Genomic DNA, 12,671 nt, shown 5'->3' on the forward strand with positions numbered 1-12,671 from the left:
AACCCACCATCACCTTCATCCTGAAGAATGCCAAATCTCTTCTGCAATCTTCCCATATACTTATTTCCCAGAAAATGTAATTGACTTTAAAACATTTTATTCACTGACAATGTTGTGCACACTGACACAGCAATCTCAAAAGCAAAACCACTTCTGAATTAGGCAATTTGTTACCAGTTTATTTTGGTGGTGTGAACCCTGTCTCCTACAAGAGGAAATCCTTCAGCTGGTGAGTTTGCTTTGCAAGCTGTTTTTTCTGTAGGGGAATTTTATTGCTACAAATTGTTGTAAACAATCTCACATGCTTGAGTGAGACATCACCTTCATTTGCTCTGATTGAAATCTCATCTGCCTGGACTGCTGGACTTTCTGGTTTCCTTTTTTTTTTTTTTTTGTTTTGTTTTGTTTTTTTTTTTTTGCAATTTTTGCACCAAAGTTAAATAATAATCCTAAATGACTGTGGACTGCTACTAACTGGCAAGTGGGTATGAACACATTACATACAGAAACAGAATTAGACCAAAATCTGCATTACAAGAGGTAATTAAAATCACTACTGCTGATGTGACTAATGCTATTAAAGCATTAGAGATAGGCCAGGCCCTGCTCCAAGTGGCAGCTCTATTCATCTGCTGAAACACAGCCTTTCCATAAAAACTGATGAGTGCAAAAGTGCCTTATGAAACTGTGAGAAGAGATGAAAAATACCTTACCATGCTTTCAGAGGGGATGAGTGACACACAAAGCTGGTGCCTGCATTGCAATGAGAGCAGCCACTGGGGCTGCTGTTAGCCAGACAAAGCCCTGTTACTCTCAAGCATTCCACTAATTAAAAATAAATGCATATTAGGACGCTCTGCAAATCCCAGGAACATAAAAGAGGAATGTTTGCTGATTTTTTGAGCAGTGAAATAATGCTGCAAGTCCTAGTGGAACAGGGAAAAAGCACAGTTGCTGCTTTGATGTCCCTGGGGTAGCGATGGGTATTAAAGCAGGTGAGCAATGTACAGCCTGGGGGAAATTTTGCCCTGAATTTTTATAATTTAGAGAGACGCTGTCAGGTCAAATATGCTCTGCAATGCAATGTTACTAAAGCCAAAACCCAAGCCCTTTCCTTCTGAACTGAAAATTTTAAAAAAGGTTTACTTATTTCTTTTTGCTCTCAAAATCTAGTGCCGTACCTCTTTCCTCTCCACTCCTGACAGACTCTGGGCCCCAGCACAGAAAGGACACAGATTTGTGGGAGTGAGTCTGGAGAAGGGACATAAACATGGTCAGAGGGCTGAACACCTCTCCTGTAAAGACAGCCTGAGAGAGCTGGGGTTGGTCAGACAAAGGAGATGAAAAGGCTCCAAGGAGATGTTCCAGCACCTTCTAGTACCTAAAGAGGGCTCAGGAGAGATGAAGAGGGACTTTTTGCAAGGACATGTAGCAATAGGACAAGGGGTAATGGCATTAAACTGAAAGAGGGCAGGTTTATGGCCTTTTATGTATCCTACAGGCCCAAGGAACATGAACTGAAACACAGACAGTTCTCGAAACAAAAAAAAAAACAAACCACGAACGCTACAGAAAGGTAATAGTAAATGATACTTATACATGAAGTATAATTTAGAGGCATAACCAAACAAAAGATTAAAAACTGGATTTATTACAGTTTTTACCCTTAAATAGCACTAATTTTTTAATGATAAAGATAACAGTATTTTATTGCATGTAGATCTGAGGTGAGAAAGTTTATCCACACAAGTCATGTAGGAAGTGTACAGTGCATTTACTTGTTAATGGCAAGAAAAAGCTTATTTTTTTCAGGACTGCTATCAATAAAGGCAGACTTGCTAAAGGAATTTCCATGTAAACACGTATTTATTAACAGCCTTATTAATATATCAATTCTTTATTGCATTTAGTATTTTATCTTATGTTTAAAGGACCAAGATATTTTTATTTTGAAGCATATTCCCCTTAGCAGCAGCATCTGTATGTATGTGCGTACACGTGCATTTACTCCAACCAGAGATAACCTTCTCCTCCCAATTCCAAACAGGAACCGCATCTTCAGTCTCTTTGTTTTCACATATGTGGTTATCATAACAATGCTAATAAGACTTTGAAAAATGTCTTCCGTCCCCTTTTGTCATAAAGAATTTAAAAGCTGACCAGACTTTGAAACTCACCCTAAACAACGGGACATTTTTGATGCTCTGGTTAAGATTTTTTTCTGCAGGATTGACAGAGTAGAGAGGGACCACCATAAGCTTAAAGCACCAATGGTTGTATTTAATGAGGCCAAATTAATCTTCTGCCTCTTCCCTTCCAAACATACTGCTCAGGGTGCAGCTCGATCAACTGCAGTACTAAGAGAAATATTAAAAAAATTGCAATTCCTCCTTCAGATTTTTATAAGTCTCTTCCTGAATGTTCTTTTCTTCAGTTACTCTCTAATTTATATCAGCAGAGTATCAGCACATCCCCCTAAATCATACATTCAATTCATCGAGTATTCCACTGTTCCCAAAGAACTACAAAATATCTCTTCTTTAGTAGATAAAGAGGAATTATCGCCTCATGGGACAAACCAAACACCAACTGATGAATCATAAAATAAGTCTTTACAACTAAGTTGGATATTAAATACATTCTAATACAGATAATCTTGCTAAAATACTCTTTCTTCTTGCTTTATAAAAAATAACTTATTTTTTCATGCCTAAATCTCTCCTCCAGTTTCACCTTCAAATGATCCAAGAAAAACAGACCATGAATGCATTCTAGCAAAGCACTAGCAACCTTTCTGTCTTGTGATGGAGGAGTCACCCCCATGTGCTGAAGCCATCCCAGGGATTCTGTGTGACAGTGCAGTGGATGCAGCATCACCAGCTGTGCAAAGGAGATATGGCAGGAATTCCCTCCTTGGAAACACTGCCTCTTGGGTTCTTAACAGTGTTTTGACCCTTTCCCCTTACTTTTCATAGACAGAACTGAACCAATCTATTTCTGTGCTGTTTTACTTCTAATAGCCACTTTCTTTAGATCTGACAACTCAGAGCACCGTGCCTGATCAGATAATGAATGTTTACATGTGATGGTCACTGTTTCCAAACCGCTCCATTGTTCCCAGCGTCAGGGTGAAGCCCTGATGCCCATCAAGTCAAGAAAGCAACGGGAGAGGAAGGAAGGATTTCCTGCCTGGCAAGGGTAGTCCTGTTTAAATCAGAGATGGAGTTAACCACCCATTCAAACATATGCACGCGAAACACTGACACAGATTGCCTGGATCTGCTTTGCACAGGATTACCAAATCCCAGTGAACCATGTTTAATGAAACAGGGTGAGATGATTCCATAGTGCTGGCAACACAGCAGGCAGAGGAATGATCACAGGCTGTCCTTTGTTTGTTTGTCCCTCAGGAAAAACCTTCATTCTGTCGCCATCCTCTGCCCCAATGCAGCTCTTTGAGTGTGCTAAGTCACTTGAGAGATTCTGGGGAAAAATTAACAGCCTGGCCATCATGTAGATTTATGGTTGCTTGGCTGATTAGAGAAGGGTACATATTTTATTAATAATTGTGTTTATCCTCAGCTTTAGTATTTGTAGCTCCAGCAGGAGTGGATTTCCTCTTTGAGTTCACACCTGGTGATATCAGTGATGCTTAGACACTTGACAACATTGTAGATGTGAAGATCTGCTGCAAAATCTGAGGGATCTGTTTGGTATCCATGGCAATAAAAGACCGACCTGCTGGCAGTGTCCTCTGCAGCCTAAGGAGCAGAATGAGGGACAAGACACAATTACACCCCAAATTATCTTCCCTACCACAAGACAGGATTCCTCACACCGCTGTCACCATGCAATTAAATGTTTGGGAAAGCAACAGAGGGAGAAAACACTGAGAGCAGGTATGGCACAGAGTTCCTTTCAGCAACATGAACAGGAGTGTTTCCTGATACTTCTATCCATGTTCTCTTTCTGACATGCCAGAACTCCATTTTGATCAAGGTACCAGTGATCCCTTGAGGCATCACCGCAACTGGTTTGCTGAGGACAGTTACAGATTTACACTGGAAATGAAGATACTTATCCTAAATCAACTACCATGAACACACAGCTCTTTCAGTTCAGCAAGTCCAATGGTTCTAACTGTGCTGTTTGTATTTCTTCTTTGACATTGCTGCAGATTACATAGAAATGGATTCTTCTGTCAATATTAACCTGACATATTTTTATTCACAGCTTAACCCACTTTAAAGTCAAACTAGATGCATGTTACAAAAACCCCATCTTACTCATGTCCAGTTAGCAGGCTTGGGATTTACTTTTTCTCTGCTTTTTGCATGAGATTTTGCTCTATACTATTCTTTCAATGTTAAATTACTAAGTAAATTCTCACTTTTAAAATTAGCTTTAAAAAAACCCAGAATTCCTGTCTCCTTCCTCCACAGCAGTTACAGGAAGGCTTTGTCTAATTCTGCAAATCCACACACATAGAAATGCATTTCAGTGACAGCATTGTGTGCATTTTTCATACCCAGCAAACTAAGCCATTATAAGATCTCTTACACAGCAGGATACGGTCAAAGACTTTTTCTTTTTTAAATTCCTATCAAAAGTAGAGGAACTTTCTAAGTTTTATAAGATTTATAAGCTTTCAGAATGGATTCTCTTTCAATGAATAATGCAGCTCTGAGGTACAGACCTGCAGTCACAACTCATGATGTCTGTGCAGTTGTACCTTTCAACCTTTTACTGCTTAAAATTATCTACTGAGGGCCAATTCCCTTTCAGATTTCTTTCATTCTCCTCCAGTGGAAGACTCAAACAGAAATAGAAAAGACACTGTTGATATTTGTGGCTATATCAGCTTTTTGCTGCAGGTACTGGTCCTCAGTGGATATAGAACCTAGAAGAACACCTGGGACAGAAATAATTTTTTTTCCCTTGTGCCCAAACATTTTAAAGCAAAATTATGTAGTAGAACTAGACCTAGGCATATTGTCTCAGACACTCCAAAGAATTTATGTCTCTAACACAAGTGCAATATCGGAGTCAAATTTTTGGCTTTTTGGAAGACCTACTAAGTCCAGCATCTTTTGTTTTAATCTCTTTCCTTATGCCTACATGCATTGTAACTATATACTGGGCAATGACACAGGTACCACATCTCTATTATGATTACCTGGTGACACTACCTAAGGGTATAGTGCACATGCTCAGCAGGAAGATGGCATCAGCTGCTCCCTTTGGATGCAGAGGGTGCTGGCTATAAGGGATGTCTGCAGGATCCACAAGCCAGTCTCCTCCCTGACACAACTCAGGAGCCACAGCTTCTCACCAGTATAGTAATAATGATAATAGTAAAAAAAGAGATGGGTGAAAACTTGAATGTGACCCATCAATGTGCACTTACAGCCTGGAAAGCCAATTGTACCCTGACTTTCCTTCATCAAAAGCAGTGCAGGTAGCAGGGCAAGTGAGGTGATTCTGCACCTCTACTCCACTCTGGTGAGACCCCACCTAGGAGTGCTGCGTGGTCCACAGCACAGGAAAGACATGGACCTTTCGGACAGGTCCAGAGGATGGCCACAAAAATGGTCAGCAGGATGGAGCACCTCTGCTCTGAAGAGAGGCTGAGAGAGTTGGAGTTGTTCAGCCTGGAGAGGAAAGTCCAGGGAGACCTTATTGAGGCCTTACAATAAAGAAGGCTTGTAAGGACATAGTGAGAGTTTTTACTAGGCCTGTAATGACAGAATAAGGTGTAGAAGTTTTAAATTGGAAGAGGGTAGATTTAGGCTGGAGATATGGAAGAAACTTTAACAATGAGAGTGATGATGCATTGGCACAGGTCATCCAGAGAAGCTGTGTTTGCCATATCTCTGGTAGTGTTCAAACTTGAGTTGGATGGGGCTTTAAACAATGTGATCTAATGAAAAATATTCCTGCTCATGGCAGAAGGGCTGGAATAGATGATATTTAAAGGTTCCTTTCAACCCAAACCATTCTATGATTTTTTGATACTATGACCTCAGTGCAGAACAACAGCATGGGCAACTCACTGCAATAAAAGCACAATTTAGATTTATGCTGAATGAAAGCAAACAGTACTAGGCATAAACCAAACACACTTACCTATCTGCCTGGTCTCCCAAGGATCCTATAAATATGGCAAAAGCATTGACTTGAGTGTTGGTGGTCAAGACCTGTGCAAACTTGGATGGCGGAATTCCGTAACGCTCGAGATTCGCGTCGCTTAAGACGATGACAAAGTACTCGTCAGCCTCCTCCTTGGCGATTTCCCGAATGGCATGTTCTGTCCCTTCCAAGGTGTGGTCTCCACTCATGCAGAACTGGGCGTGGGCATGCATGGTCTGTGTGCACAATGTAACCACGTGGAAACATGTAAGGTGACTTCAGGGACAAGCATTCACTAAAGCTAGCACAGGAGGGAGTAAACATTCCCCTGCTGTATTAGGGGATCCATCAGAAATGCAGACAGTGCTCCAAATAGAAAAGAAGATGCAGCTTTTTGTACGTAATATGTCCTATTTTAAGACACGCAGCACTTCTTAAAAACACAAACAATCAAAACCCGCATAGGGACCCAATTAGACTGCGCCTCAGGTAAGGTAAAACACTTTGGTCAGCTGCAGTGTGAGTAGAAACATTCCTATGTATTTTAGGAATAAAACAAGGCTTAGTTTCCTAATGCTATGAACAGCTCCCGCAGGCTCATAATTTACACTAGACTTCCAAATCCTAGTAGTGATTTAGTTATTGTCAAATATCTGTTTCCTGACAGTGTCAGTCACAAGTAAAAATGATAAAACATTTTGTTAGAGCTGTTTCAAAAAAATACACCATTGATGAAGCTTTTACCTATGTAGAAGGCCAGGAATTTTAGATGTTACTAAATCAGGTTTTTCTAATCAAAGGAGCTATTTTAAAAATGGTTTTTGAAGGAAGCTCAAATATATGCTTCTAGCCTATCAAGCTACCAACCAGGTAAATCCTACAATATATTCAATTTTTCTTCATCCTACTAGAGAAAAGTTGTGGAGAATACACTTTGCCATTGTGATTTAACATGTTTCCAATTTAGCATTGACACATTTTCCCAATGCTACTGTGATGCATAACTTCTTGAAGGTACCAGGCTAAAACACTGACCTGGGATCCCTCTACAGTTTTGAATGAGTCACTTATGCACTAATAATATCACATGATTTGGGCAGAGCTATCTATATCACTGTATAATCTTTGGAACTTCCCCTATCCTTTGACAGGTAGTCAAAATGACACTTTTAGGGTTGAGCAGTCCAGAATAAGGCATACCCAGCTTCTACTATTTTGGTACAATTTCTTTTCTGCCATGTCTCTAAAAGGTCCTGTTTCAATTTTATGCAAATACACAGATTTTTCCTTTCTTGTCTTTTATTTTACTATCCTCATGTTTTGCATGCCTATGGTTTTATCTTTACAGTCATAAAATCCTTAATTGCCAGCATCACTTAACAGTAGGATTTACCTTAAGAATCTCTAATCTTTGCTTATTGTTCTTGGGAACTTTGTCACTCCCAACCAAGGCGATGTTGAAGCCATCTCCTGAATGTCCAACAATGTCATACTACAAGAAAGAAACATCATCAGTCACAAATCATCAGGTTAGTCACAAATGGCCCTTGGCTCACAATGACATAAGACAGATCAAAGGTAATTTGCAATTTTCAACAAAAGACCCCAAGTACAGTTCTCTGTTTCTGCTTATGAGATGCTTAAGGGAACTACTTGCAATTTCTCGCTGACATGAAAACATAGGAAAGAATTGCTAAATAATGAAATTAAGGAACAGTTCCTTATTTCCATGGTCTGTTTTTCACATCATCCTACCAACTGCAGAGCGGTGATGTGTAAGATCAAGACCTTGCCCTCTCACATTGTCTACGTATTTCTTTTAAAGCAGCAATTTTCGTTCTCTTGAGTCTGACAAACAAGAAGCACATTGTTTGAGAGTAGCTCCTATGTCTGATGAATCTTTTTGGTGACCTCATTCTGCTCTAAAAAAAAAAAAAAGGTACTACAAGTCCTCTTTCTTGAAAATCAGTACCCTTACTTTTGTGCATAACAGATCAAAGCCATTGCTCAAGTATGTAAAGAAGCCAGTTCCAAGAGCCCCTGTATGTTTTCAAAGGAGATGGTGTGGACACATTCTCCTGTGAGATGCTGCAAAGCTGACACGTGGAACTGCAATAGTTCAAATATCTCGTTGAACAAATAACGTAATATTGCAAAGGCCTCTCTTTTATGTGAGAGCTTCATTGTTACATGAAAAACAAGACAAGCTGAGTTATGGCAAGGTCCTGACCTGCCCTTTGTGTTGTGGATGTGTCAGTCACCCCAGGGAGAATTCATGAGCAGGACAAAAATGGATTTAAGAGCTGTCTACACCGAGCAAGAGAGCACAGTGTCCAAAATCTGAGCCCAGAGAGACCTGAGCTGGCAATTCCTCAGCATGAACATGTCTGTATTTCCCCCTGCCTAGCTGGCACAGACCTGCCTTTACTTGACAGGGAGCCCTGATGCAGTATTTCATCTTTCTGTTTTCTTTATTTCAAGTACAGTTACAGGTTCCTGCTGGGTTCAGCATCCCTAATTCCCACATAATCATCTGGTAAAAGGCAGGTCTATTCCTCACAGTTTTTCTGTCTTTTCTTTCCTATTGAAAGACACTTTATTTGGTGTAAGTCAGGTCCTAGAGAGAGGAGAAATAGCAGTCTTTACAGACAAAGCTCTTTTTGTTTCCACATCACTAATTTGCTTAAAAATATATCAAAAGAAAGCTAGAGCAGCTGGAACAACACTTCTAAAGGTGGCACCTCACTCTGTTAAAGAGCAAACGTGCAACATACTGTAGATTATTTCACCCAAGGTCAGACCATTTTATGACAGCCCCACGTAAATCAGACTTCCTTTACGTAGGAAATCTTTATATAATCTAGTCCCCACACAATCCTGTTTCTTTCAGCTCTGTTGGCTTTTCCCACTTCTACTCTCCTCAGCTCTCAAATGCTTAGTATTTGCTACCCAGTCTCATGCAAAGCTTACAGTCTGCCAGGTGCTTTCTCTTCAAAACCTATTTCTTATCACCAGCAATGCTTCAGACTCTCTCTTTCTTGATGGATATGAAGACACCGCAAATGAAAATATAGAAATTTGGAAAATAATGTTGAGGTTACATTAAAAATACTTCCTAAATAAAACAGGAATATATCCTGTTTAATGAAACCTGAACCATGCACAGGGAATGTGTGCGTGAGTATTGTTTTAAAAATTAAAGACTATTCAAATCAGAGGAACTAAATAAAGCAGAGGTTTAATGGAGCAGAAAATACAGTGCTCGTGGTTCTTATGCAATGTCAGAAATGCCCACACATCTTGAGGGTAGACTCCTAATTATGAAATCTTGCATATCCTCTGCTGAGCAGTTTTGCATTCAGTACCACTTTTAAAATCAACAACCTAACTATGCAAAGCAAAATGCTGCCCCTCTCCTGTGTAAAAAGGCTGATCCCTTTGTAGAAGGATCTTTCCTGGATGTCTCCTACTGCCTGTCCTTGAGTCAGCTCTGCCATACTGAGTTCATGGGAATAGGCCAAACTTTGCTGTTTGGGAATATCATTGTGGTTCTTGACACACACTAGTAACAGACCAAGCTTTCATCTCAAACAGTGAGTTTAAACCCAATGTGACAGCTTGTGTAAGAGGAATTGCTGTATATCCTAGATGAAACACTAGATGTTGACCCTGCAGTAGGGCCCCCTCCACATTCTTGCACAAGGCAGGAACAGGCAATCTGGTTACAGGCAAGGCGAGGCTGAAATGATCTGAGCAAACTATTGCAGGCATGGAAAGGCATCCACCTGGGAACATCATGTCCTGTCTGCTCCCTGCTCAGAGAGCTGCTTATTATTCTCTGTGTGTGCCCATGCATGCACCGATACTTGTGCTTATCTTTAACAGATGTTATCAGTTTCCTTGTTTCTTTGCTGACAGCTTACTATGCTATTTGTGATTTAAAAACATTTGGTGAGGCAGCAGGGGAGAAGTGGCTATTTGATTCATCCTGACTGCTGCATTCTGGGTCAAGTAGGGCCTCCAGATCCTGCTGTGCTGGGGAAGAGAGGAGCTGTGGTCAACAGCCCTCGTGTGCTGGTGCTCATGGTCCTGTGATTCCTCTGGAAGCCAAGTCAAGGACCAGGAGTAACAAAAATCGAATGAGTGTGAGTTTGCTTTAGGGAAGCTCAGCTCTCCAAACTGTGAAGCTGGATGAGTTCATGGCAAGGGAATGTAGCTGCACTGACTTGGATTGACTTGAATCAACATAAGACTGCAGGCTGGGACACTCTCCCAGGGAAGGGGGGATTGGAGTAGGCTTACAGAAAAGTTCTAGAGGTGACAGAAGAAAGATGTTTGCCCAGGGGAATGTATTGAATCTGTCACAATTTAGGAAAACAGAGTTTGGGAGAGGAGCAAAACTAGGGCAAAGAAGGTCACTCTGAAATGGTAAAGAATTAAAATCTCTTCTGAAGTAAATGATTACCTCTCCTGATCTGTATTCTAGTAAATGAACTCTCAGAGATTTCATATTATCTTGGTGAGCTCATTGTAAAGAAAAGGTGCAGACAGCTCCACAGTCCTGGTCAACTGGGAACCCCATTACATGCAGGCACAAGCAGACTTTCTCAAAGCCAGCTTTCTTCCTTTGCAGTAGCTAAAGAGAAGCACGGAAGAAGTGCCTTTGAAAAGCAGAGAGCCAATCTATGGCTTCCCTCTATAAATTCCCTAAGGAGGACTTATGTGGATGGAGTTACAAGTGAGAGAAAAGTTGTGATACAATCTTACTTGGAACTCTCTTTGGTTTTGCTTTACAAAATTTCAAGCAAAGTCACTCAGGACAAATCCAGCAGCAAAATACATTTGCTGTAGTGCAGCTTAATTGAAATAATATATTATTGTGGTACACAGAAGCTTGTTTTCCAATAGCCTCAGGTACACTGACACAAAGACTCCTCTATTCAGAGTACACAACATGTAAACATGTATCTTGAAATAGCATAACTTTTTTGGTTTCTTTCCATAGGGAAAGGTTAAAACAATCTCTGTTCCACTGTCACATTTTGCACTGAATGGATGGTTGCTGCTGCCTAAAATGGGCAAAATGGAAGACTTTGTCTTCTGCAGCTGCCATGCCAAAAGGTTTCATTTCTAAAGGCGTTTAAAAAGCTGAAAGAAGATGTGTGCTGAATGTGAAAGGCAGTGTGAATTAGACTCTGCTGGAGGGCTAGATCTTTATAAATTCATCTTTTCTTTGGACAACACTGAACATTTTATTTTTCTGAGCTTATTTCAAACCTTTTGTTTATTATTTAAAAGAAACTATTTTTCCAACCATATGGACCATTTCTTCTTTTCCTGAATTAGCAGTGCTGCCTTCACAGTAAATTTTACAAACACAGAATGCTAAAAGAGGCATATAAAATCTTCAATATCCCTTTAATATAGCTATAAATAACAATTCCGGCTTTTCCTACCAGTTACATAATACCCTATTTATTGAGGCACAATATTTTTAAGGCTTTATAAAATTGCTGTTGGATAATTTACTGGACATGCCTCCTCAATCTGCCATTATGTGTGCAAATCACAGTAATCAGGGATGATATAAAAACGTACAGTTTGTGAGACATAGTACTTCCTCAGATAAAAAAGAGAAAAAACTGCCCTCCTGTGCATTTTCAGACAATTGGCACCTAAAATGGGATGTTCAGAAGATGGCACCCCTGCTTTTCCCTTGACAAGGAATGATTCACCACCTGCATTTATGGGAAATGGAAGTAAGGGAGGATGTCCCACATGAGCATCAAAAGCTGAAAAAGACCTACTGCACTTGTCTGCTTTTATAAAAGGTAACTTCATTACCTGCTTGGTGCAGCCACATACCCATTACTCAGCTCTTCTAGTACGAGAAAGCAAGAAGAAACTATTTTCTGTCTTCACTCAGTGCTGTTAAGATCATCAGACAATCAACATCATCCCTGATACCCATGGGGAAAGCTCAGCTGGGTAGGATAAACAGCCAAGGAAAAGCCCACCTGATTAATTCACAACCGTATTTAACAAAGCAAACCATCAGAAAAGTCATCCTTACCAAATGCCAGGAATTGCCTTCCAAAGTCTGCACTGCAGTTAGATAGCTGAAGGGAACTTTCCTATGTAAAGCCCCTTTGCCCCATAAGCTAGATCATCCCCTTGGTTCAACACATTTTACAAGATACCCCTCAAATTTGCAGCATATGTTGCTGTGAATCGTGCAGATGGGGCTACAACAGGAACAGATAACAGCAGGCATATCTGAAGGCCAAAAAAGTCTATTTTTATAAAATCAGGGAAGAAGAGAATAAGGAAAAGGAAGAAAGAAAAAAGTGATAAACTGCAGATTTTTAACTGCACACTACACAGTTGTGTGTTCTTTTTCAAATGGCTCGTCTCTCAGACATGAGAAATGTATTTTTGCAGACATATCAAACCTTCAGCTTTGTCCTGAGAAAAATCAGCAGCATCATGCAAAGTGTCAAGAGTTGTACAGAATGGAGTCAGTGATATTTTTAAAAAAATCA

General features: G+C 40.2%; 1 protein-coding gene across 1 annotated transcript in view; it reads right to left on the minus strand.

Annotated features, from left to right (window-relative positions):
* Positions 1 to 1,694: 1,694 nt before the first annotated feature.
* Positions 1,695 to 12,671, minus strand: part of VWA8 (von Willebrand factor A domain containing 8) — a 179,006-nt gene continuing 168,029 nt past the window's right edge. The window contains exons 43-45 of the mRNA XM_079301747.1: positions 7,523 to 7,621; positions 6,127 to 6,365; positions 1,695 to 3,761 (exon numbers count right to left, since the gene is read on the minus strand). Of these exons, the coding sequence (XP_079157873.1) occupies positions 3,653 to 3,761; positions 6,127 to 6,365; positions 7,523 to 7,621 (447 nt within the window). The 3' untranslated portion in view covers positions 1,695 to 3,652. The remainder of the gene's footprint in view (positions 3,762 to 6,126; positions 6,366 to 7,522; positions 7,622 to 12,671) is intronic.

The sequence above is a fragment of the Erithacus rubecula genome (assembly GCF_903797595.1).
Source record: "Erithacus rubecula genome assembly, chromosome: 1".
NCBI lineage: Eukaryota > Metazoa > Chordata > Aves > Passeriformes > Muscicapidae > Erithacus > Erithacus rubecula.